General features: G+C 44.5%; 2 protein-coding genes across 2 annotated transcripts in view; both read left to right on the forward strand.

Moving 5' to 3' along the window:
- Nucleotides 1–1,609: 1,609 nt before the first annotated feature.
- Nucleotides 1,610–13,892, forward strand: mansc1 (MANSC domain containing 1). Its single transcript, XM_038296210.1, has 5 exons — nucleotides 1,610–2,554; nucleotides 4,402–4,460; nucleotides 4,994–5,361; nucleotides 7,194–7,334; nucleotides 9,139–13,892. The coding sequence occupies exons 1-5, from the start codon at nucleotides 1,610–1,612 to the stop codon at nucleotides 10,164–10,166; spliced, it is 2,541 nt and encodes an 846-aa protein (XP_038152138.1). The 3' UTR covers nucleotides 10,167–13,892.
- A 2,042-nt stretch (nucleotides 13,893–15,934) lies between these two features.
- Nucleotides 15,935–24,448, forward strand: part of lrp6 (low density lipoprotein receptor-related protein 6) — a 41,999-nt gene continuing 33,485 nt past the window's right edge. Inside the window, exons 1-4 of the mRNA XM_038296184.1 lie at nucleotides 15,935–16,246; nucleotides 20,781–21,177; nucleotides 23,381–23,578; nucleotides 23,648–23,844. Of these exons, the coding sequence (XP_038152112.1) occupies nucleotides 16,192–16,246; nucleotides 20,781–21,177; nucleotides 23,381–23,578; nucleotides 23,648–23,844 (847 nt within the window). The 5' untranslated portion in view covers nucleotides 15,935–16,191. The remainder of the gene's footprint in view (nucleotides 16,247–20,780; nucleotides 21,178–23,380; nucleotides 23,579–23,647; nucleotides 23,845–24,448) is intronic.

Raw genomic sequence — 24,448 nt, forward strand, 5'->3', positions numbered from 1 at the left:
ATATAAAACAGCTCTGGTCTGTTTATTTAATGCTCTAACGGCTTTCCATACCCAGATACCGCTTCCTACATGGAGACCATCTTCTTCTTCAGATGTTTGCTCTATCGCAGCCTTTAATTATTGATTAGCTCGTCGGATTTTGATATAAACTGATTTAATGTGACATTATGTTCACCAGAGGAGCATAAATCATCTTTGTGATAATTAGTGAGGTTTGATCGTCCGCTCTCCGGGCTTGTTTTGTTCGCTCTGGGCTTGCAGGCTCTTCCCTCCCCCTTCCAGAGGACAAAGACTAAAATGGGTCAGCAGCTCATCCTGCGCAGCATCAGCCGGAGGCAGAGAGCAGCTGCTGGCCGCCTTCCAGCCTCTCTGATCAGACACATGGAGCCGCTGTCCTCCGCTGGATCTTCCTGTTGAGCCGCTGGTTCCCACTACCACCGTTACTGGTTCCTGTCTCCGCTTTGAACTGGAAGCAGACATGTCGTCCTGGGATGGCTGACGCCGCTAACTGGGACTGAACTGGTTAGAAGAGAATCGGAGCTGCTGGTTCCCAGTAAACACCGACTCATCCGCCCCCGCACTGACCGACGGAGGACGATGGAGGCCGGGCTGGAGTGAGCGGCTGACCGTCCAGGTACAGATCCGGCTTCACCAGTAAAACCAGTGCAAACCAGTTTAAACGGATTTCTGGGGAAATTGTTGTTGTTTTTCTTACCAGAATCCAGAATATTCCAGTAAATCATTAAATAGACCGAATGTTTAAGGGATCCAGAAGGTCTAAAGAGTCAGCTGTGAGATATTTACTGTTTTCATCAGTTGGATCCACATTTGGTCAGCTTCACTGGACAACAGGCTTCATTTGGAGAGGGCCCCATGTCATGAGGATAAGGGGCCCCATGCCAGGAGGAGAAGGTGCCCCATGTCATGAGGATAAGGGGCCCTATGCCAGGAGGAGAAGGTGCCCCATGTCATGAGGATAAGGGGCCCTATGCCAGGAGGAGAAGGTGCCCCATGTCATGAGGATAAGGGGCCCCATGTCAGGAGGAGAAGGGGCCCCATGCCAGGAGGAGAAGGGGCCCCATGTCAGGAGGAGAAGGGGCCCCATGTCAGGAGGAGAAGGGGCCCCATGCCAGGGAGAGAAGGGGCCCCATGTGGGTGGGAGAAGGGGCTCCATGCCAGGAGGAGAAGGGGCCCCATGCCAGGGAGAGAAGGGGCCCCATGTCAGGAGGAGAAGGGGCTCCATGCCAGGAGGAGAAGGGGCCCCATGCCAGGGAGAGAAGGGGCCCCATGTGGGTGGGAGAAGGGGCTCCATGCCAGGAGGAGAAGGGGCCCCATGCCAGGGAGAGAAGGGGCCCCATGTCAGGAGGAGAAGGGGCCCCATGTCAGGAGGAGAAGGGGCCCCATGCCAGGGAGAGAAGGGGCCCCATGTCAGGAGGAGAAGGGGCCCCATGTCAGGAGGAGAAGGGGCCCCATGCCAGGAGGAGAAGGGGCCCCATGTCAGGAGGAGAAGGTGCCCCATGTCATGAGGATAAGGGGCCCTATGCCAGGAGGAGAAGGTGCCCCATGTCATGAGGATAAGGGGCCCTATGCCAGGAGGAGAAGGGGCCCCATGCCAGGAGGAGAAGGGGCCCCATGTCAGGAGGAGAAGGGGCCCCATGCCAGGAGGAGAAGGGGCCCCATGTCAGGAGGAGAAGGGGCCCCATGCCAGGGAGAGAAGGGGCCCCATGTGGGTGGGAGAAGGGGCTCCATGCCAGGAGGAGAAGGGGCCCCATGCCAGGAGGAGAAGGGGCTCCATGCCAGGAGGAGAAGGGGCCCCATGCCAGGGAGAGAAGGGGCCCCATGTGGGTGGGAGAAGGGGCCCCATGCCAGGAGGAGAAGGGGCCCCATGTGGGTGGGAGAAGGGGCTCCATGCCAGGAGGAGAAGGGGCCCCATGCCAGGGAGAGAAGGGGCCCCATGTCAGGAGGAGAAGGGGCTCCATGCCAGGAGGAGAAGGGGCCCCATGCCAGGGAGAGAAGGGGCCCCATGTCAGGAGGAGAAGGGGCCCCATGCCAGGGAGAGAAGGGGCCCCATGCCAGGGAGAGAAGGGGCCCCATGTGGGTGGGAGAAGGGGCTCCATGCCAGGAGGAGAAGGGGCCCCATGCCAGGGAGAGAAGGGGCCCCATGTCAGGAGGAGAAGGGGCCCCATGCCAGGGAGAGAAGGGGCCCCATGCCAGGGAGAGAAGGGGCCCCATGTGGGTGGGAGAAGGGGCTCCATGCCAGGAGGAGAAGGGGCCCCATGCCAGGGAGAGAAGGGGCCCCATGTCAGGAGGAGAAGGGGCCCCATGTCAGGAGGAGAAGGGGCCCCATGCCAGGGAGAGAAGGGGCTCCATGTCAGGAGGAGAAGGGGCCCCATGCCAGGGAGAGAAGGGGCCCCATGTCAGGAGGAGAAGGGGCCCCATGCCAGGGAGAGAAGGGGCTCCATGTCAGGAGGAGAAGGGGCCCCATGTCAGGAGGAGAAGGTGCCCCATGTCAGGAGGAGAAGGGGCCCCATGCCAGGAGGAGAAGGGCCCCCATGTGGGTGGGAGAAGGGGCCCCATGCCAGGAGGAGAAGGGCCCCCATGTGGGTGGGAGAAGGGGCCCCATGTCAGGAGGAGAAGGGGCCCCATGTGTGTGAAAGAAGGGGCCCCATATGGGTGGGAGAATAGGCCCCATGTGGGATTTCCACTGCTTCCATATTGGTCCCATTGAGCATGCATGTTAGATAAAAGCCACCTAGCGTGAGTAATCGGCCCCCATCTAGTAAAAAATCTCAGAAAACATTTGGATCCAATCTTTGAGTTTTTTTCCTTCATGGCCCAAAATCCTGGAATGAGTCAATATTATGATATGATGGCTAAAAAAACACACAAAAAAACTGAATCCTGTTTGGGTCCAATCTAGGTAGCTCTTTTCTGAAAATTTAGTTCCTTGGTTTTGTTTAGCCTGCAGAGATCGCTCTCTGGTTCTGGATTAATCTCCTCTTATTTGGTTTTGTTTCAAAGTTGTGAAACGGTGGGGCTCAGGCATCTTGATGAGCTTCAGGGCCGCTGTTTCAACAAGTTCAGAACCATTTACTTTGACTGGACCACAGGGAACCAGGAAGAACCACAGCAGATTATTTCTGTTCCACCAGAACCTAGTTTCACTTTTCCTCAGTACATTTTCACACACTGCCGTCAGTGATACCACAGCAAGTCTACACCAGGGCCGGATTTAGGAAATTTTGGGCCCTAGGCAAAGACTGGCAGGGGGCCCTCTGAACTGAGAAAACAACACATCAAACAGACCCATTCTACAGATAGAGAAATGTTAATAGAATAGACATCCAGTATCTGTTCTATGTTGTGTCCCTCTCTTCTTGTCTCTCTTCTTGTCCCTTTTCTTCTTGTTTTCCTCTCTATGTTTTGTACTCAGCTGACTTTTCATGCTGTCTCTAAATGAATGAAAGATTTTTTCCAAGCACTAAGCTCACTTAGCTGATTGCTCCTTCCTGTGTTTCCAAAATGGCCAAACTAAATAACCCAGTCCTTCTTTTCACTGTAGACAAGCCATGATCTGCTTCTCTGTTCTCCATTTTTCATTTGGATGAAATAATAGCTGCATGAATCATGACAGCAGACAAGATAGAGGAGAGCAGGAGGCGGGGTTACCAATCTACTTGCTCTGGAGAGCAGAGTTCGCTGCTTTTAGATGTTGTCTCCAAAGTCTGCAGTAGCAGAAAAAGTCGCTGGATTTGGCGCTAGGAGCTTTTTTGTAATCAAAGTGCTAGAGAGGTCTGAAAAGTTGCTAAATACAGCGACAAAAGCGCTAAGTTAGCAACACTGCTCTTTGCATCGTTTGTTTTCAAATGGTTTGCTGCTGCCTGTTTGGACCTTTCTGAACATGTGCAGCAAATGGACTGATCCAATATGGTGGACTAAGCGTTCTGATGGATTTTTAGCGAAAAGATTTCTATCAAAAACATAATTAGTGTAATGTATAAATAAGTAATAGTTAGAGTTTTATATACGGCCCCCCAGGTACTTGGGGCCCTAGGCAACTGCCTGGTATTGCCTAATGGTAAATCCCAACCTGGTCTAGACAGAACCGGTCCTGATGTGGGTCCATTTCGCCGTCTGATCAGAACAGGCCTGGGCATCAAGCTGTGGTCTAACTGGGTTCTAAATATTTGAAGGAACATTTATAGAACCATGTCATATAGAACCACTGGCAGAACCAGGACCTTAACCCGGTTATTGTTTAGTTAAACCCAATGAAGCCTGGAGTTTGAACGGATCAGAACCACTGTCTGAGGTTTAGTGCCATGGTGTCGGAGCGGCAGCTTCAGGAGTTTCTGCTGACATCAGCTGATAAGAGGAACCACGGCAGCGTGTTCCTCACAGGTTAAAGTCCTGCAGACCGGACCCTGGAACCGTAGAGCTGCTGAGGTTCTGGAGAAGCGGTGAGTTCTGTGGGGTTTCTGTGGGAAAGATGAAGGCCTCTGGGTTCAGGCAGATCTGTTTTCCATCCAGCAGAACCATGACAGCTTCAGAGACGACAGAGATAAAAGGTTCTGAAGACGGTTCTGCTGCTTGTCGTCAGAACTTGTTTTCTTTCCCAGGATTACTTTTAGACAGCTGCAGAACTTTGACTCTGATCTCTTATCCTCCCACAGATTGAATAAGGTGTTTTATTTTGGCCTGGTTTGTTTCCTGACCTCGATGAAGGATTCTAAAAATGGAGCCGCCTCCTCTCCTCCTTCAGGAGCAGATCCATTTTTAGGATTCTATTTTCCTCCTCACACCGGGTCCGATTTAGCTCTCTTTGTAGCTGCTTGTAGAGGAAGGGACAGATCTGGGACGCAGAGCATTTGAAGATGATCTGAAGGTTCTGTCAGGAGCTCCGGCTGGGCGGGCAGCTGATGTTTAATGTTATGGAAGAGGCGGCTCGTCTCTCAGGCTTCAGTCTGAAAAGATGTTTTTCTTTCGGTTCCAGCAGATTGGAGAGTAGCAGAGGCAGGAAGCTGCAAAGGAACTCACCGCGCTCGGCTCCGTTCCTCCTCTGCAGAACCTCTGGATCTCTGCTCCGAGGCCTTTCTGATCCCAGTCGACCCGCTGCAGCTATGACTCCCCCGGCAGACCTCCCATTTTCACTCCTCTTTGCCGCCGCCGCTCTCGTGATGATGCTGATGTCACTACCTGCTTCGGCTCTGGAACCGGAGACGTGTTTCTACAGGGAGCATCAGGGCGCCACAGTGAACGTCAGGCTGGCTTTGAGCAGAGAGGCGACGGCCATGATCACCCGGAATGCCAGCTCATACAGGGGATGCGTCCAGGCCTGCTGCTCCGAGGAGGTCCAAACAGGTGAGACCAACACGTCCCAGGTAACAGAACCGCACTGGTTCTACCAGCAGCCCCAGTCCATAGAACAAACCTACAGGAGGCCTGCAGAACCCATGATCAAGACGATCGACTGTAGCAGCAGGATGTGATGTCACAGTGAGGACAAGATGGCGGAAGCTAACAGCTATCACACGTAGCTTTATGAGTCCAGCTGATCCAGACGTGAACAGAACCGGAAGTGGCCTCCTCCATCCTGTTCTCTAGTCTCTAACAGTGACATCGTCCCGCTGCATTCAGGGAACCAGAACTTTCGATAAATACAGAATAACTTGATTCAAGAATACTAAATAACCCTTTAAAAAAAAAAGTTCTTCATCCTCTGACATTCAATTTTATTCAGTTTATTTATATAGCGCCAATTTGTTATCCCAAGTCACTTTACAGTTCACATAAAGTGACATGGTTTTTTCTGTATCTCTGCTTCTGTCTCCTTGAACCCCAGTCGGCCTCATCAGATGGCCGCTCACCCTGAGCCTGGTTCTGATGGAGGTTTCTTCCTGTTAAAAGGGAGTTTTTCCTCTCCACTGTCGCTACAAGCATGCATAGTGTGAGAGATTGCCTTATGCTACATTCCCACCTAAAGCAGCAGGAGCAGCAAAAACGCGCGTCCTGCTTCATTTTTGATGCTTGTACCGGTTTAGTTCTGACGCACGGCTGAAGCATCTTTGCTGCTTTAGCTGCGCGGTCATAAAGTGGGTCTGATGCGCGTTGGGCGGAGCTACCCGAACCTTTCATTGCCTGTAACAATGGCAGCTATATTTGCTGTGATCAGCGGGTAAAAAGTTGTAAAGTGAGAAAGTCCACCTGACAGCTTCATCTGTGCAGTCAGTTCCTCCAGATTACCATCCTGCCTTCAAATATTGTTTCTCTGTCGGAGCCGCTCAGACCCCCGTACACCGGCGGTGCGCTGTCACTAGGAATCCCGTTCAACAGCAGCCTCTGGCCCGGTCGCCTCTTCGCGGTTTGCTGCTACTGTGCGCGGCGTCTGGAAAGCGTTTTTTTACGTACGTGATCCAAATCTCAGGCACCAGAATTATAAAATCAAACATATTTTGCAGGTTTCGATATTTTAAGTTGATTTAGGACCTAAATGATCACTTCCCTGAAACAGTTTATTAACACCTAGGTGTTAATAAACTGTTTCAGGGGAGTGATCATAGCGCTATGTCTCTGTCTCCCTGCCAGCTCCCAGATCAGCTTTCTGATTGGTTGATGTGGCGTGTCGAGCAGTTCAATTTCTCCATCTCCAGCAGCTGCTGCTGCTTCTGAAGCGCATCAGATGCTCAGAAGCTCGTGAGGCGCTGCTCCTGCTGCTAAAAACGCACTGCAGGACTTTCTGCTTCACCTTGATGCTCGTCAACCATTGACTTTGCATGTAAACTAGCTGCTTCTGCTGCTTGTGGTCTGCACATTGCATTAGAGTCGAAGTAGTCAACGAGTCGATGCAACGAACTGGTTTTCCTTAGATAAAAAACTCTGAATCAATCTGACTGGATGATCTGGTGAACTGTAAAGTGCCTTGAGATGACATGTGTTGTGAATTGGAGCTATAGAAATAAACTGAATTGAATTGAATAGCCTTGACTTGGACCTGTGGTCTGAGGCTCCAGTCTTTAAAAGCATGTTGGTGTGTTACCACCACCGGCTAGATGCTGTTAGTTTATGGTCCATCATTATTTACTTGAGCTTGTTTAGGATCTATTCGAACATTTCAGCTTGTGTTGGTTCTATTCTTGAAAAGGTGGCTCAGGTTTAAGCTTTGCCTCAAATGTGTGATCTTTGCTTTTCTTCAGGTGCTCGGTGCAACATGGCCGTGTTCAGAGCGAACAAGCGAGGCAACGATTTGAACTGCCTCCTGTTCCACTGTCCCACGGAGCTGGACTGTCCTCTGATGAAAGCCGCTGAGGGCAGCAACGCGTACGACATCTACAAAGGTAACAGCTGTTTCCTGCAACATTTACTGATGGTCTGTTTGATTTCAGAGGCTGCGTCATCCAAGGACCCGCAAAGACCTGGACTGGGTCCTTCGAGTGCATGAATATAAGGAGGCCCGAAGAGTTTTTGGCTATTCATTCAAACAGGTCCAGCCTTTTACGCTCTGTCGCCTAGCAACCATTACAGTTGACACACAAAGCAGGCAAAGAATGGATATCGAAACCTCTCACTACCGTTGTCCTCTGAAGGCCAGATTCATCAGCCAATTACATCATAGCGTGGCGCCATGAACTGTTTGGATTGGGAGACAAAATGTGGCCTTCTTTTTGACCAGTCTGGTGTATCCTACGTAGCCTAGAGTATCCCATGATTCATTGCGAGTGCAATCAAGCTGGGTGCTCCGAGCTCAGAGGAAAAGAGTAAATGGCGCCAAACAGTGGTGAATACTTTAAGTGCAGTTTAATATAACACAGGCGAACAGTTCCGTCTGAAATTATTATTTTTTAAATGGTTTGTGAGTCAGATATGTGGCAGGCTAATGTTTGGTTTACTGAAAGGTTTTTATCTGTCCCTATGGAAGTAGGTTTGGCAGACATACATTACACATACAGATTCGAATACAGTGGAATCCGCTACTAGTGATCACGTTGATCCAGAGCCAATTTGAAAAGTATAAGCTGTTGATTACTAAAACTGAATTTACCGTTATTTCACTTATTTTTTATGCAGCACATCATCTAAATGCTGTTTGTGGGGTTTTTCAATAAGAAAAATGAAATTAAACGGATAGCTTCCACATTTACTGAATTTTATTACAGTACCATGCAAGTTTAATTACAGAATACTGCGTTGTGCGCAGACATAACTCTAGTAGCCTTTGTAACTTATTATGTGCTGTTCACATATTTAGCCATGGTTCCCCGGATCAGAGTGTTGTCCAACACTGAGTTCACTTCTTTTTCAAAATGATGTAAAAGGTCAAAGTTTCTTTAAAGCATCATGCAGGAGACCAGTCTTTAAAATGTAAACTGCTTTCCTCATCTCAGCTCTGGGAGAGAAAACAGTCTCCTCTTCTTCATCCTCCTCCCTCTCCTTGCTCCGCGTGGCACTGGTACCCGCACCAAAGCGCTCTTTTACCTCAGCGATGATGTCCTCATCCGTCACGTGCTCTGACTCCGGAGTGTTGTCATCACTTTCGATCTACTTATTAATTATTTTTGCATTCATAAAATGGCCAAAAATGAACACTATAAGCGGATTTCTTGATTAATATAAACAAATTATTTAAACAGCATTTGTATAGAAACGATTCTGTCCCAAGCCTTTTGATCTATATAAGTGGTTGATTACTATATCCGTGACCACTATAAGCGGATACCACTGTATATCTGCATTGTCAGGACTATAGATCGGATATTCACCATGACGGTTCTGCTGCTGAAGCTCCTCAGAAATTTGATTAGCACCCAAAACAGCAGCGAGAAGTTCGGTATCCATTGTTTGCCTGCTTTGTTTGTCAACTGTCACGGTTGCTAGGCGACAGAGTGTTCAAGCGGGCAAAATCTTGAGAAGGCTGGAACTATTTGAATCCTTTTCCAAATTCTCCTGGCCTCCTTATTTTCACAGACCTCCCAGTCCAGGTAGACGAGGTCCTTGGAGGACGCAGACGATGAAACACACCCAGCATGTTTCCGTTTCACCTGCTGGAAAAGGCCCACAGTAGAAGAAATGCTGTGGACTGTATCTCTGCTGCCCTCTTGTGGCCAAAATGTCACTAACGTTTTTTTTCCCTCTCATCCACAGGTTTAAATCATCCACCCACGATGAGACCTATCATCATGACAACCACTCCGCAGACCACCACCAGCACCACCACAACAGCACCAACCACACCAGCCACCAGCACAACCATCAAACCAACCACTACGAAGACACTGCCCCCCACCACAGCACCTCAGGTACCCATCATCAGTACTGCCGCGGTGCCTGCAGGTCCTCCTCCACCAACCACTACCACCACTACTGCTCCTCCACCTACTACTCCTACCCCTACTACTACAACTTCTACTACTACAACTTCTACAACTACTACTACTACAAACCCAACAACTACAATGGGACCTTCTCCCACCTTCGCCTCCAGAAAACCCAACAAATCCAGCAAGAAGCAAAACAAAACCACCAAGAAAGGAAAACCTCATCTATCCACCACCACCCAAACTGCCCCGAGCTCCTCGACCTCACTTCCTGTGAGGGTGGAGGAGGAGCGTACAAGTTCTAGCATTCAGGAAACTACAACTACAACAACCACAGCAGCCCCAACCACTACGACCACCAGTACAACCACTACAACCCCCACGACAACAACCACCTTCCCTGTGAGTAGTACCACTCTCCCTACAACCACCATAAATCCAACAACTACCACCACTACTACTACTACTACTACTACTACCACTACTACCACTATTACTACAACCGACATGGCTACCACAACTTCCACCACCACTCAAAGTACGACCAGTACCCCCACCACTGAACCAACCACCACATTGGCGGCTCAACCTCCGAGTTTGATCTTCATACCCAAAGACACCTTCCCTTCCGACCCGGACCTTCAGCCCAGTCCCACCAACCTGAACTCCAGCTCCAGCCGGGGGAAGGCGGTGGTGGCGCAGGGAGCGCTGAAAGGCGGCGTGGTGGCCGTCATGGTTCTGGGGATGGCCGTGCTCACGCTGGCCTTGGCTGTTGGCGGTCGGAAGGCCATGGAGTCCTTTGATCGGCGACATTACACCAGACTGGAGCTCAACGACCTGCACTACGAGATTTAAGTGGGAATAATCCGGCACATTTGCTTTATTTAGGATTCTTTAAGTTCTTAGCTGCACGATTCTGTATTTTTCACTCAGGCTTTGATTAGAAAGTGTCTGATTGATCAGACTTGGTTTGTTCACCTTTGAAGTGATCTTGAAGCAGATTGCGGAGCATCATCACCCTTCTCTGATTGGTCGACTCTGGTGAAACTCACCTATTTTAGCCATTTTGAAGAATATTATTGGATGCAGAGTTTGTCACAGGGAAACAAAGAAAGTCTGTTTAATATTTTAAGGATTTTGAAGATAATGTTTATTGTTCACATCTGGTTTCAAGAGGACTTTAAACAGGAACAAATGCTTTCAAATCAGCGTATTGATCTTTTTTCTGTTAATTCAGTTTAATAACTGCTACTGTATTTTGATACAAACTGTTATTCTGAGTTGATTTATGATGATTAATGTTGAACTGGAAGTAAGTTAATTTCTGAGCAAAGTACAGTGATATATAAATATGTGTTAAATCAATATAAAAGACATTTGTTAATTTCTGATAAGGAACCAAAAAGGTGAAAGTTTTCCAAATTGAACCAGTGAAGACCTCTTTAGCTTCATTTTGGGAGATATTTTAAACTAGCTGAGATTTTATTTATGATACATTCACTGATAAAACCCACTCAGCCTCCAGAGGGAATGGTCTGATTTCAATATAGACCAGAGATGTGGTGGAAATGGTTTGATTGATAAGATGCTGTGAAGGGGAGTGGCAATCTAGTGGTTAGGGCATAGACCTAGGAATCCTGAGGTTGTGAGTTCGAGGCCCACTACCACAGACTGCCACTCTGGCTCTCTGAGCAAGACCCTTAACCCCACACTGCTCCCTGGGCACCGCACAACACCCCAAGTGGATGGGTTAAATGCAGAGAGTTAATTTCTCCAATGTGAGATCCATAAAGTTAAATTATGTGGCATAGAGCTTGGAATCCTGAGGTTGTGAGTTTGAAACCCAATCCCACAGACTGCAACTCTGAGCAAAGATCCTTTACCCCTATTCCAAATGGCAGCCCATGCTCCCCAAGGGGATGGGTTAGATGCAGAGAGTGAATTTTGTTGCGCTGTACTTGTGACAGTGGAATGAGAATAAAATGTTCATTTGAAAAAAAAGGTGATGTTAAGATTGGCCACTAGCAGGCGTATTTAAGCGGAAACTGTCTTTAGATAGGTTTACTGATGACCCAAAGGTAAATTAGGCTAGTCATTCATTAACATTCAATAATTGCTAAGAAATGTGTTAAAACACTGATACTCTTCAGCTGCTCACAAAACTGAGCTTTTTTTTATTATTATTAGCCCCAGATATTTCTATAGTACCTAAGCTTAAATTCCTGTACGTTTGTTTTAGACTCTTATTTGAATAAAAGAGGGAAATTAATCCTGAATTTGTCTTTTTAGCTACTTGAGTTAACCTGCCCATAAAGGCAATTGTTTTAATATTCTGCGAATACTGGCTAGCAGTACTAAAGTAAGCAAGTTAGCTTTTACCAGCACATAAATTGGCTACAAAGTCTGGGCTAAACTTAGCTGCTAACTGTGGTAAAGTTAGCATTTAATAGAACTTTAGCTACTTGAATTTACCGTGCCTATAAAGGCAATGGTTTTCATTTTCTGATAATTCTGGCTAGCAGTGCTAAAGTAAGCAAGTTAGCTTTTAACAGCACATAAAATAGCTACGAAAACTAGGCTAAAATTAGCTGCAAACTGCGGTAAAGTTAGCATTTAACAGCAATTTATCTTTTTGAGTTAACCTGCCTATAAAGGCAACAGTTTTCATATTCTGAAAATTCTGGCTAGCAGTGCTAAAGTAAGCAAGTTAGCTTTTAACAGCACATAAATTGGCTACAAGGTGTTGGCTAAAATTAGCTGCTAGCTGTGGTAAAGTTAACATTTAAAAGCACAAAAGGTAGCTACTAAGCCATTGCTAAGGTTAGCTGCTAACAGTGCTATAGTTAGCTTTAGCTAAACATTTCTTCTTTAAAAATCAGGAAAGCATTTAAATGAGAAATGTATTTAATAAAAGAACAAACATGAGGAATCCTTAGTTTTTCCCCATAGATTAAGTTAAAATCTACTTTGATTATCATTAAATATTTTTATTACTTCTTTCTTGTCAAAACTTTACAAAATGGTAAATTCCTGACCAAGTCTTGAAACCCTAATTAGTGACCACCTTTTAATTGATTTTGACTTCAATAGGAGAACTGAATGAACCAGTTATTATTATCACATTTTATCCCTACTAGTTTCATTTTAATGCCATAAAGCTTGAATAGGGAGGTTGTATTAATCTTAAGGATACAGATAATTAAATAAAAGTTTTATACATGCTGTAATCATTACCAAACTAATTAGAAACTTTTAATAACTGTAATTGGAAACAACAGTTTCAGCTGTTTGTATAAAAGTGTGAAGCTAATCTAACATTGTTTAAGCTTCTAGAAGAAAATAGCACTTAGTATGAGGGATGTAGAATAAATCTATAAATCACTTTCCGTACTTTAGGGCAGCCACACACCCCATCAAACATGCATGTACATTGGGGGGCATGCCTCATCGTTTCATCTTCAGAGACACAGGACGGATGACCATGCAACGGCCACTTAGACTGATAAGATGCATATCGTTGGACTGTGGGAGGAGACCAGAGATAACCCTAACATGCATGCAATGAAATGCTCCACTAAAACCCAGCTGGGATTCAAACCCAGAACTCAAAGCCTTGCCATGTGGCAACAGTACTAACAGCTGCAGCTTCTTATGAACCAAATCATTTCCAACTCTCAATTTTTCTTTATATGTTGTTTGCACAGTTTGTAGGATTTGTTCCTAAGGATGAATATTAATCTGATATTTGTTGGAAATAATTCAGTGACGTTCCTTAAATTATGATGCAATCTCAAGGAGTTTGTTTCTTTCACAAACCGGAGAAGAAAGGTGTTCAGTCTAACATCTGTCTGAGACCGATTCACACCCTGGTGATCAGCTTTGGGTCTTCTCTAGAAAGGATTTATGATCCTGTTTTGATTTTAACTGTAAATGTTTATGCTGATTTGCTTTGCCGCTTTTTCCCCTTTGAAAAGGCTTAAGACTTTTGGACGTGAACCTGCACATGGCCTCCAGGTTTCTTTCTAAGTGACTGAGGAAGAAGACCAAACAGCAATACTTTTAACTCATCGACACTCAGGAAGCTTCTGTAGTGGAGAAACCTGGTGGAGATCAGAATCCGTTGTGCACGCTTCTGCATGTCCTCTCCAGCTGTACGGGCCTGTGGTGACCTCTGAACCCACAGGTTCACTGTAGATGTCACATTCACTGTGTGTTTTTGTATTTTCACTGCAAAAGGATTCCAACCATTGATGCAATCCTTCATAAACTGATGCACTATTGTATTGTGTGTTTTTGATAACTATGATCAGCTTCTTTAGAGATATCTGACTGACTGTCATAGCTCAGCGCACTATTTTCTTATATTTAACATATTTGTACTGGATGTGTGTTTCAGACCGCTTGCTGTTGCGGTATCTCTCCAGCAGGTGGCAGCAGCAGCCTGATCACTGTTTCAGTTTAACTCTAAAGTCTGACATGGATGGTGATAGTTTGGTGCAGTTTTGTCAAGTGATGCGTTCTCATAACGTTGGAATTTACTGTTTTGTTGTAACAATAAAAAAAAACTGTGATTTTTGAAAACATTTTCCCCTTGTTTTCTCTATAAACTGAATCATCAGTGGATTCGCATGTCGGATGAATGTAAAATATATTATTATTATAATAACAAGAAAATCTGAACTGACTGTTAAAGACCTTAGTCTGTGGAGATATGTCCTGTTGTCTGAACCGAAGAAAAAAAACAACAACACTGTGAAATACAGTGTCTATTTAGTTATTTTATTTTTAAAATAACTAAATATATTTTATTATATTATTATTATAATATTTTATTATACTTTATATTAAATTTATATTTTATTAAATATATTTTATTATAGGATTAGGGCCGCTGGGAAAAAAACAAAACAAACAAACAAAAACAGTTAACTGGTTTTTAAATATTTCAGTTTAATATGGAAAAAAGTCAGAATTCTGACTTTAATCTCAGAATTGTGGATCGTAATGTAGATGGGCACCATGAATGAAGAGCTGTGGGAGCACTCAGCTTCACTGACAAAGATGTGAGTTGTTTGGGAGGAACAGTGACATATATAAAAGTACGGGATTAGGTGACTTTTTATGTGCCCAGGGTTCCCTGGTGATGCTATTTCATTAATAGAAGAGCTGAGTGATTAAAACAAGAGAGCTTGTCTCTAAAAAAGACATGGCTACGACTTGATGCTTACATGTTTGTTAGCTGTCAGAATTCAGTCAGAATTCTGAGATTAAAGTCAGAAATATGAAATCAAATTCAGAATTCTGAGATTAAAGTCAGAATTCTAAGAAAAAAAGACAGAATTCTGAGATTAAAGTCAGAATCTTGAGGGAAAAAATAGTTAGAATTCTAAAAAGAGTCAGAAACCTGAGATTAAAGTCAGAATTCTGAGGGAAAAAAAAAAATCAGATTTCTGAGAATAAAGTCAGAAATCTTAGATTAAAGTCAGAATTCTGAGGGGGGGAAAAAATCCGATTTCTGAGATTAAAGTCAGAAGTCTGAGATTAACGTGAGAATTCTGAGAAAAAAAATATCTAAATTCTGAGATCATGGTCAGAAGTCTGAGATTCAAGTCAGAATTCTGAGGAAAATAAACAGAATTCTGAGATTAAAGTCAGCAATCTGAGATTAAAGTCAGAATTCTGAGAAAAAAAATCAGAATCCTAAGATTAAAGTCAGAAGTCTGAGATTAAAGTAAGAATCTTGAGGGAAAAAATAGTTAGAATTCTAAAAAGAGTCAGAAACCTGAGATTAAAGTCAGAATTCTGAGGGAAAAAAAAATCAGATTTCTGAGAATAAAGTCAGAAATCTTAGATTAAAGTCAGAATTCTGAGGGGGGGAAAAAATCCGATTTCTGAGATTAAAGTCAGAAGTCTGAGATTACAGTCAGAAATCTGAGATAAAAGTCAGAATTCTGAGATTAACGTGAGAATTCTGAGAAAAAAAATATCTAAATTCTGAGATCATGGTCAGAAGTCTGAGATTCAAGTCAGAATTCTGAGGAAAATAAACAGAATTCTGAGATTAAAGTCAGCAATCTGAGATTAAAGTCAGAATTCTGAGAAAAAAAATCAGAATCCTAAGATTAAAGTCAGAAGTCTGAGATTAAAGTAAGAATTCTGAGAAAAAGTCAGAATTCTGAGAAAAAAAAGTCAGAATTATGAGATTAAAGTCACAAATCTGAAATTAAATTCATAATTCTGAGATTAAAGTCAGAATTCTGAGAAAAGTCAGAAATCTGAGATTAAAGTTTTTTTTTTTACATATTATACTGAAATAAAATGTTTGTTTTTCAGTGGCCCTAAACCTCTTCCGTACTATGATGTTTCTGGCCCAGGGTTCTTTCTTTCTGACACCCATCCACTCTGTGTTTTTGGCCCCCAGCATTCCTGCACTGTGGTTTGGCCCCCATGCATTTCAGGCCCCTGTGTTCTCGGAGCCCATTGAAAAGATCAAGCAGTCTCCACCTGGATGATTAAACCGGACGCTGTGGTCTGCGTGGTTCTGGATGGTTTGCGGTGGTTTTGGTTGCGGCGGTGCGCAGCTAGTGTGCGGCAGAACAACAATAGAAAGCAGAGCCGAGGAGGAGGAGCACCACCAGCACCACCACCAGGAGCAGCAGCAGCAGCGGAAGGACACCGAGGATCCTGCGGGACGAAATGAGACGCTGTATCGGATTTAGAAGCGAACAGAACCCCGTGATGGATAGCGGGACGATCCGAGCCTGATCCGAACCGAACCTAAGCGTGTTTTTGTTGAGAGGAAGCGGCCGCAGCCATGATGGGAATGCTGGGAATCCTGCGCTAGGGATCCGCGGCGGCTGGGCCCAGGATCGGGAGAAAGATGAGAATGTCTTTTCGGATCCTGCTGTTATTTGGTTCCTGCTGGCTCATTTCAGGTGAGGTTCTGGGTTGGAGGGTGTTGGAAGTTCGGCCCGGGATGTTTCCGTCTGGATTCAGGTTTTGTGTTTGAAGTTCCAGGCCCTGCTATCGCTAGCATCAAGCTAACTGCCTGTTTGTTCTGGAAAAGGTTTTTTTCCTGGGAATTCTGCTCCCAAATCGAGCCTCTGGTCCCGGTTCTGTCGTGCATTGAAGGGTCTTGATCGGTTTCTGACAAATTTCGGTGAATTTTTTTTATTTTTCTGGAGCTAATATGGATTTGGGGAAACAACAACAGGAGCTATGGAAGCTAGTTAGCATCAGAGCTAACAGGTTGCAATCTGCTAACTAACAAACCTACTGCCTAATGTGCTGGGTTTTAAGGTTGATCCAAACAGGGCATCACTTTATTCATGATTAAAAATCAGTTTTCCAGAACATTCCTGATATAATCAGGCAGCAGAGAAACATCAATAGTTGTAAATATTCCTGCAGGAACAAACAGACTGCTGGAAAACCCTGAGATTCAGCTCCTGTGAAGCATCTGCATCATTCTGCTGGAAAACAGAAAGGATATACAGGAAAAACACAGCGGGAGTAAAATAATTCCCATTTCATGCACTGGTGCTTTACAAAAGAAAAACAGGAAGTTTGGTAAATTTTCATCTTGGTCCCAGAGAGAGGAGAATTAAATATTTGATTCCAGATTAAAATGAATGTAATCTGGAATCAGTTGTGATTTCCGGGTCATTATGATTGGAGGTGAGTGGTTCTGGTTCCATAGGAGCAGGGAGGAAACGGGTCACAGGTGAGCTTAGGGGTGTGCTTCATTCCTTAGGGACGGAGATCAGTTCCTCTGGTCTAAACGTTCTCCTGGCTTCCACCGAGTCCCACATGGTTCCTTCTTCTCTTCTGGTGGGATAATCTCCTAATCCAGCTTCTGTTTTGATCAGTTTCAGTGCAGCCTCGAACCATGATGGAACCTCCACCATGCTTCAGAAGCAAACCTTCCTGCTCAGATTAAAATTTTTAATGTTTGGGCCTTTAGGCCCATCTCTTCTTTAAAAACAGTTTGTTAGCTTCTCCGCTTCAATAGGAGCCCGTTTGATGGATCAGCTGAAGGCGGGTGGATCTCCCAGGTCCGTGGAGTGGAAATTAGACAGAGTTAGACTCAGGTGCCAAAAACTAAGCAGAAGCTTAAAGTTGATCGTGTTATCACCGTGGCAGCTCCAGAAAAGTTGAACGACCTTCCATTGCAAATGAAATTGTCTGCTTCTTTGTCTGATTTAAAATCGCTCTTAAAAACTCCTCTCTTTGCCTCGGCTTTCTAAACTGTGATGTTGATTTTAGTCTGTGATACGTTTAAATTACTTATTTTTATTTTAGTATAGATTTTATAGTTCTGATATTAATTTTGTCTAACATACAGCTTGGATAGTTTTTTGAGTCTGTGTAATGGTGTTATGATGTTTCACTGTACAGCCCTTTGGTCCTTGGAGAAATTTTAAAATGCTTTATAAATAAAGTTGAATTGGATTAGACTGGATTTTATTTACTCTTTGGGATTAGTCCTTCAGGGAAATTCTGGTTCCAGTAGCTTATATAGAGTAAAAGTTAAAGCAAGATGTCATTAAAGGTAAAAATACGACCAACGATATAAAAAGAGTGTATATAGTACCACAGAGTATTAGGGTCAGGCTAGAGATTATTTTTAAAGTCGTAACATTACAAGAATAAAGTCGGCATACAGCAACCCATTTCAGAAAGAAAGCTGGGAGCTCAGACCAGCTCCACCAATCAGCAACCAGAGTCCACTTGCTGTCCAATGATGCTGGTGCTAAAAGATTTCCTTATTTGTCAAACCAGGGCTAAAGTATAACTTAACATGGTGCTCAACATTCCTCATTTAAGGGAGAAAGTGCTTTTTTTAAGAGTTGTAATAAAATACAACTTGTTTTCCATAATTTAAAGGAATAGTACACCCAAAACATGATTAGCCTTCATTTTCTACTCACCTCCATGCTGAACAACACTCTGGAGTACTTTTTTGATATCTCAAATGCATCTGGAGATCTGGGAGACTTCTTGCTGTCTGCTGACATTCAAATAATGGAGGTCTATGGCGCCCGAGACAGAAAGGTCCACAAAAGTCCACAAAAACTTGTCAATATTCCTCCATACTGCTCGTCCAATGTAATCCAAGTGTCCTGAGTGGGTAGCATCCAGAATTTACTCGAAACGAAGTCATTTAGAACGTTTTAGAGCCTAAACAGTAGTGTATAGGATTTCCTAATAGCGCCCCCATGCGCGCTCACGATTCTACGGAAGCCGGCAGACCAAACCAGCGCATTCAGCTCGGCAAAGAACTCATGCTCTTCCTCAACACTGAAGTCCTCAGACATTTTTCTTTCGTTGTTTCTTTCTTTGCACAGGTAAACAGCACATTTCTTCTTCTACGCTTGCATTATCGGCAGACCAGACGCTGAATGCGCACTTCCTTCCGGTTTGGTCTGCCGGCTTCCGTAGAATCGTGAGCGCGCATGGGGGCGCTATTAGGAAATCCTATACACTACTGTTTATGCTCTAAAAACATTCTAAATGACTTTGTTTCGAGTAAATTCTGGATGCTACCCACTCAGGACACTTGGATTACATTGGACGAGCAGTATGGAGGAATATTGACACGTTTTTGTGGACTTTTATGGACCTTTCTGTCTCGGGCGCCATGGACCTCCATTATTTGAATGTCAGCAGACAGCAAGAAGCCTCCCAGATCTCCAGATGCATTTGAGATATCAAAAAAGTACTCCAGAGTGTTGTTCAGCATGGAGGTGAGTAGAAAATGAAGGCTAATCATGTTTTGGGTGTACTATTCCTTTAAGGAGTTTATTCTCATGTTGTTACGACTTTATTCTCGTATTTTTATGACTATTCTCGTTGTGACCTTTTTCTGGTAATGTTATGACTTTATTCTCGTAATTTTATGACTTTTCTCATAATTGTATGACTATTCTCTTTGTGACTTTTTTCTCGTAATATGACGACTGTATTCTCATAATATTATGACTGTATTCTCGTAATATTACGACTGTATTCTCGTAATATTACGACTGTATTCTCATAATATTACGACTGTATTCTCGTAATATTACGACTTTATTACCATAATTTTATGACTATTCTTGTTGTGACTTTTTTCTCGTAATATTACGACTTTATTCTCATAATATTCCGACTTTATTTTCGCAATTTTACGACTTTATTCACATAATTATATGACTTTTCTCGTTGTGACTTTATTCTCGTAATCTTACAACTTTATTCACGCAATTTTACGACTATATTCACGTATTTTAATGACATTTCTCATAATTTTATGACTATTCTCTTTGTGACTTTTTTCTCGTAATATGACTGTATTCTCATAATATTATGACTGTATTCTCGTAATATTACGACTGTATTCTCATAATATTATGACTGTATTCTCGTAATATTACGACTGTATTCTCATAATATTATGACTGTATTCTCGTAATATTACGACTGTATTCTCATAATATTACGACTATTCTCGTAATATTACGACTTTATTCTCACAATTTTATGACTTTATTTTCGCAATTTTACGACTTTATTACCATAATTTTATGACTATTCTTGTTGTGACTTTTTTCTCGTAATATTACGACTTTATTCTCATAATATTCTGACTTTATTTTCGCAATTTTACGACTTTATTACCATAATTTTATGACTATTCTCTTTGTGACTTTTTTCTCGTAATATTACGACTGTATTCTCATAATATTACGACTGTATTCTCGTAATATTACGACTGTATTCTCGTAATATTACGACTGTATTCTCATAATATTACGACTGTATTCTCGTAATATTACGACTTTATTCTCACAATTTTATGACTTTATTTTCGCAATTTTACGACTTTATTACCATAATTTTATGACTATTCTTGTTGTGACTTTTTTCTCGTAATATTACGACTTTATTCTCATAATATTCCGACTTTATTTTCGCAATTTTACGACTTTATTCACATAATTATATGACTTTTCTCGTTGTGACTTTATTCTCGTAATCTTACAACTTTATTCACGCAATTTTCCGACTATATTCACGTATTTTAATGACATTTCTCATAATTTTATGACTATTCTCGTTGTGACTTTGTGCTCGTAATATTACGACTTTATTCTCGCAATTTTACGACTTTATTCTCATAATTTTCTGAACAGTAGAAAACTAATGGAAGACTACACGGTAGTTGACCTGGATTATTGCTCTGCAGAGATGCACCATCTGATGATCCAGAATGAATTCTGGCTGCTGGTTGATGGAGTCCAGAGTTCATCCAGCAGGCGATTCTAGGTCCAGTTGTTGGTTCTGAATGATGCGTTTGGGTTGAAATTCTTGTTTGGGTTTAGTCTTAATTCAAGGGTTTATCTCTGCGTCTGTAAAGGTTCTGTAACCATAACAACCCTGCTGTACTTCCTGTTTCTTCCTAACACTTCCTGTCTCTGTTGGTACCAGGCGAGCCGCTGCTCCTTTACGCCAACCGCCGGGACCTTCGGATCGTGGATGTGGCGCACGAGAAGGCCAACGCCACGGTTGTGGTGGGCGGCCTGGAGGACGCCGCCGCCGTGGACTACGTTTACGCCCAGGGCCTCATCTACTGGAGCGACGTCAGCGAGGAGGCCATCAAACGGACCTTTTTCAAACAGTCCGGCGCCAGCGCGGCCGAGACCGTGGTGCCGGGCCTGGCCGCCCCGGACGGACTGGCGTGTGACTGGCTAGGGAAGAAACTGTACTGGACGGACTCGGACACCAATCGGATAGAGGTGGCCGAGCTGGACGGGTCTTTGAGGAAGGTTCTGTTTTGGCAGGAGCTGGACCAGCCGAGAGCGATCGCCCTGGATCCGGAACGAGGGTGAGTCCAGAAAGTTCTACTGCTTTACTATTAAACTCTTCCATGTCGGACCTCAGCCTTTCAGCTGCAGGAAGCAGAACCAGGTGGTTCTGAGACCAACACAAAAGGAAAGCAAGGGTTAAGCAAACTCACGTAGAAACCAGTAAACATGTGGGCTCCATTTTGTTTTTGCAGAGGTTTGGTTCTGGTACCGGGAACCAGTTGATCCAGGACTGTTCCTGTTCTGGATCTTCCTGTAGAACTCGGGTGTTAAAAACTTTAACCTGAGAAGAACATGGAGGTTCTCCTCTGTGTAGAACCAGAGCTCTTAGTAGACCTGATGCAGCTTCTGGGTTCTGAAGGCAACGGGTCAGAATCAGTAGCCGCTGACAGCTCAGAGGTACTCTAAAGGTCCAGTTCCTCGGAGGTTTGGTTGGGAAAGTTCTGAGGTTGAAACAGGAACTTTCACTTCCTGTTTTTTTCTTTATGTTGTTTTAAGTATTTTTCCACAGAATCATCAGTGCTCCTTAGCGGTCCGGTTTAATCCAGTCTAAAGTAGGGAAGAGCTTCAGAACCAAGCCGCTAAGCTGAACCCAGGTTTCCTATCAGCTACAAACAAACTTCTCTCCTCTGTTTGGGTTTGAAGTCATGTTGCTCTGAACTCGGTTCTGGTGGGTTTTCTCCCTGACAGAGAGCTTGATTGGACGGTACTGGCCATTCATCCAGGCAGTCCGCTCTGGTTATTGGATTTTTTTTTTTTGGACCCCTTTCCACCTGCTGATCGGGGAGCTGCTGGATCAGAACGGGACCCATTTAAGACCTGGGTCAGGAGTTCTGTCATTCATTCAGCAGTCCGATTTAGATTCAGGCCCATATTCTTTCCAGTTCCTACTCATGAAAGCTCTTCGCTCAGTTTGATCGGTCAACGAGGCGCAGGGAACAGTCTCTCCGACCAGCAGGTTGAGTCGAGTCGGGCCGGTGTTCTGTCAGATGAGCATACCCATAGTAAATACGCATGCACGTCAGATTTGCATTTATCCCTTTAGTTTTGTAAGACCAGATGCCCATACACTTAAAAAAAAAAAAAAAAAAAGTACATAATTAAATAAAAAAATAATAATTAAAAATTTAGTCATGTAATAAAAAATTAAAAAAACATGACTAAAGGGATACACGCCCGTTTTAAAGAATATTTCTTTGTAAAAACTAAAGGGATAAATGGGTATTGACAGTGGGTATGCTGGCCTGATCGGTTATGCTCATCTGATAGAACACCGGTCTTCTTAAGGGCTGCTTATCCTCCCTCAGCAGTGTGTCGTAGATATTTTAGATTTATGCCAAATATTGAAGCATGGTCTGCACTATGTTATTCCACGCCACAATGCAAGAGGGCCAATCAGGAACTAGCTGTGGGTCTAGATACGGCCGAGGTGGTGAGGAAGTGGGTGCAAGTTTGCGCGACAACGGAGGGACATGAGGGGGGAAAAGAGCAGGGATCCAGGTGGAAAAAGGGTCCCAGTATTCTCGCACACCTCACTCTTCTAGCTGCTCCATCTTCATGAGTCGTTTTGCACAATGGCGGTTATACAAAACAAAACCAGCCGGTAAGGAACCAAACAGGAAATATGCATAGAGTAGAGTGGATGTAGATTTGACCAATCAGAGGCCTCCTGTCTGTTTTCACCTGAAATTTTGGAGAGGTGCAGCAGAGTGTCTGCGCAGACGACCTGGATTCTGAGCATAAACCTATAGTATTGTGGACATGGGAAGGTCATTTCTGGGAAAACTGTGACTCCGATCAGTCCGACTGTTTCCAAACCAGAACCGGGTTTCATGTCAACAGAACCCAGCAGGAAGGTTTGGACCTGTGGTTGACCTCAGCTGTTGTGGTTCTGCTTGGATGCATCAGGTACCAAACCCTCTGCAGCTCATCAGCCCAGGATGTTTCTAATCAGCTCATCTGTTTGGTTCTGAGAACTGGACCGCATCGTGAGCAGAACTTCCACCGGTTGTTGAACAGAACCGGACTCTGGATCTGTGTCCTGCTCTGGTAAAGCTGTGTGGGCTAATGAGTGAGTGGAGTCGAGTCGAACCGGGGCGGTTCTGCTGCAGACTGATGTAAAGGAAACATCGACAGGCGTCTGAAGCGGATCCGACCTTCAGAACTCCGTCTTAACTGGTCCCACTGGGGTCCATTGTCACTCAGCTCCGCCTCTGTTCTCAGGTTCATGTACTGGACGGACTGGGGGGAGGTCCCAAAGATCGAGCGGGCCGGGATGGACGGAACCAACCGCTCCATGATCATCGATAAGGACATCCACTGGCCCAACGGGCTGACGGTGGACTACGGCCAGCAGAAACTCTACTGGGCCGACGCCAAACACAACTTCATCCACCGCTCCAACCTGGACGGATCCTCCAGGTACGTTCTGCTTCTGTAGGCTCTGAGGTTTGGCTCTGCTGGGTTCTGATGTGTGGGACGTGTCTGCAGGGAGGTGGTGGTTAAAGGGGAGCTGCCTCACCCCTTCGCCCTCACCCTGTACGAGGACACGCTGTTCTGGACCGACTGGAACACCCACTCCATCCACTCCTGCAGGAAGCAGACGGGTCGAGAGCAGCGGATCGTCCACTCCCACATCTTCTCCCCCATGGACCTTCACGTGTTCAGCCCTAAGAGACAACCCGTCGGTGAGTCAGACACTCGGAGCGCTTGGACCAGCCGGGGGTTCTGCTTTTTATCTCCTAATCCAGAACCCGACATACTGCAGAAGTTCTAGCATCAAAGAACCAGAACCAAGGAGCTGAGGCCACCTAATGGGCCTAATCTTTTGGGGGTGGGGAGTGGTTAGGGCGTAGAGGTTGGAATACAGAGGTTCTGAGTTCGAGCCCCACTCCCACTGACAGCCACTCTGGCTCTCTGAGCAAGACTGTTAACCCCACACTGCTCCCCGAGGCGCCACACAATGGCAGCCCACTGCTCCCCAAGGGGATGGGTTAAATGCAGAGGTGAATTTCTCCAAGTTGCGACCAATAAAATTCAGTTATTATTAATTATTATTATCCTTTACTTCCTGATAAGGAGGAATATGAATACAACTTAAATGACTTAAGTAATAAGTAATCCTGCTTTCTTCTATTTCATCTCAACTTTATAAACATCTTGAACTAATCTAAAGCTGCACATAGGGTCTTAAATCTAACTGAAGCAGATTCCCAGACGGGTCTAGATCAGGCTTCCTCGCCTCCTGCCCTCATCATCCTTTAAACCAGAGCTGACCTTTTAAAGATCAGC

The sequence above is a fragment of the Cyprinodon tularosa genome, unplaced genomic scaffold, assembly GCF_016077235.1.
Source record: "Cyprinodon tularosa strain WSP-4 unplaced genomic scaffold, ASM1607723v1 ctg369, whole genome shotgun sequence".
Taxonomy (NCBI): domain Eukaryota; kingdom Metazoa; phylum Chordata; class Actinopteri; order Cyprinodontiformes; family Cyprinodontidae; genus Cyprinodon; species Cyprinodon tularosa.

What these genes read in the sequence shown, in the direction of transcription:
- mansc1 (XM_038296210.1), top strand. Translation starts at nt 1,610, where the DNA reads ATGCCAGGAGGAGAAGGGGCCCCATGTCAGGAGGAGAAGGGGCCCCAT. An exon ending in AGGAGGAGAAGGGCCCCCAT is followed by an intron (nt 2,555 to 4,401) that starts GTGGGTGGGAGA and finishes TGTTCCTCACAG; the next exon opens with GTTAAAGTCCTGCAGACCGG. An exon ending in GCTGAGGTTCTGGAGAAGCG is followed by an intron (nt 4,461 to 4,993) that starts GTGAGTTCTGTG and finishes TTTCGGTTCCAG; the next exon opens with CAGATTGGAGAGTAGCAGAG.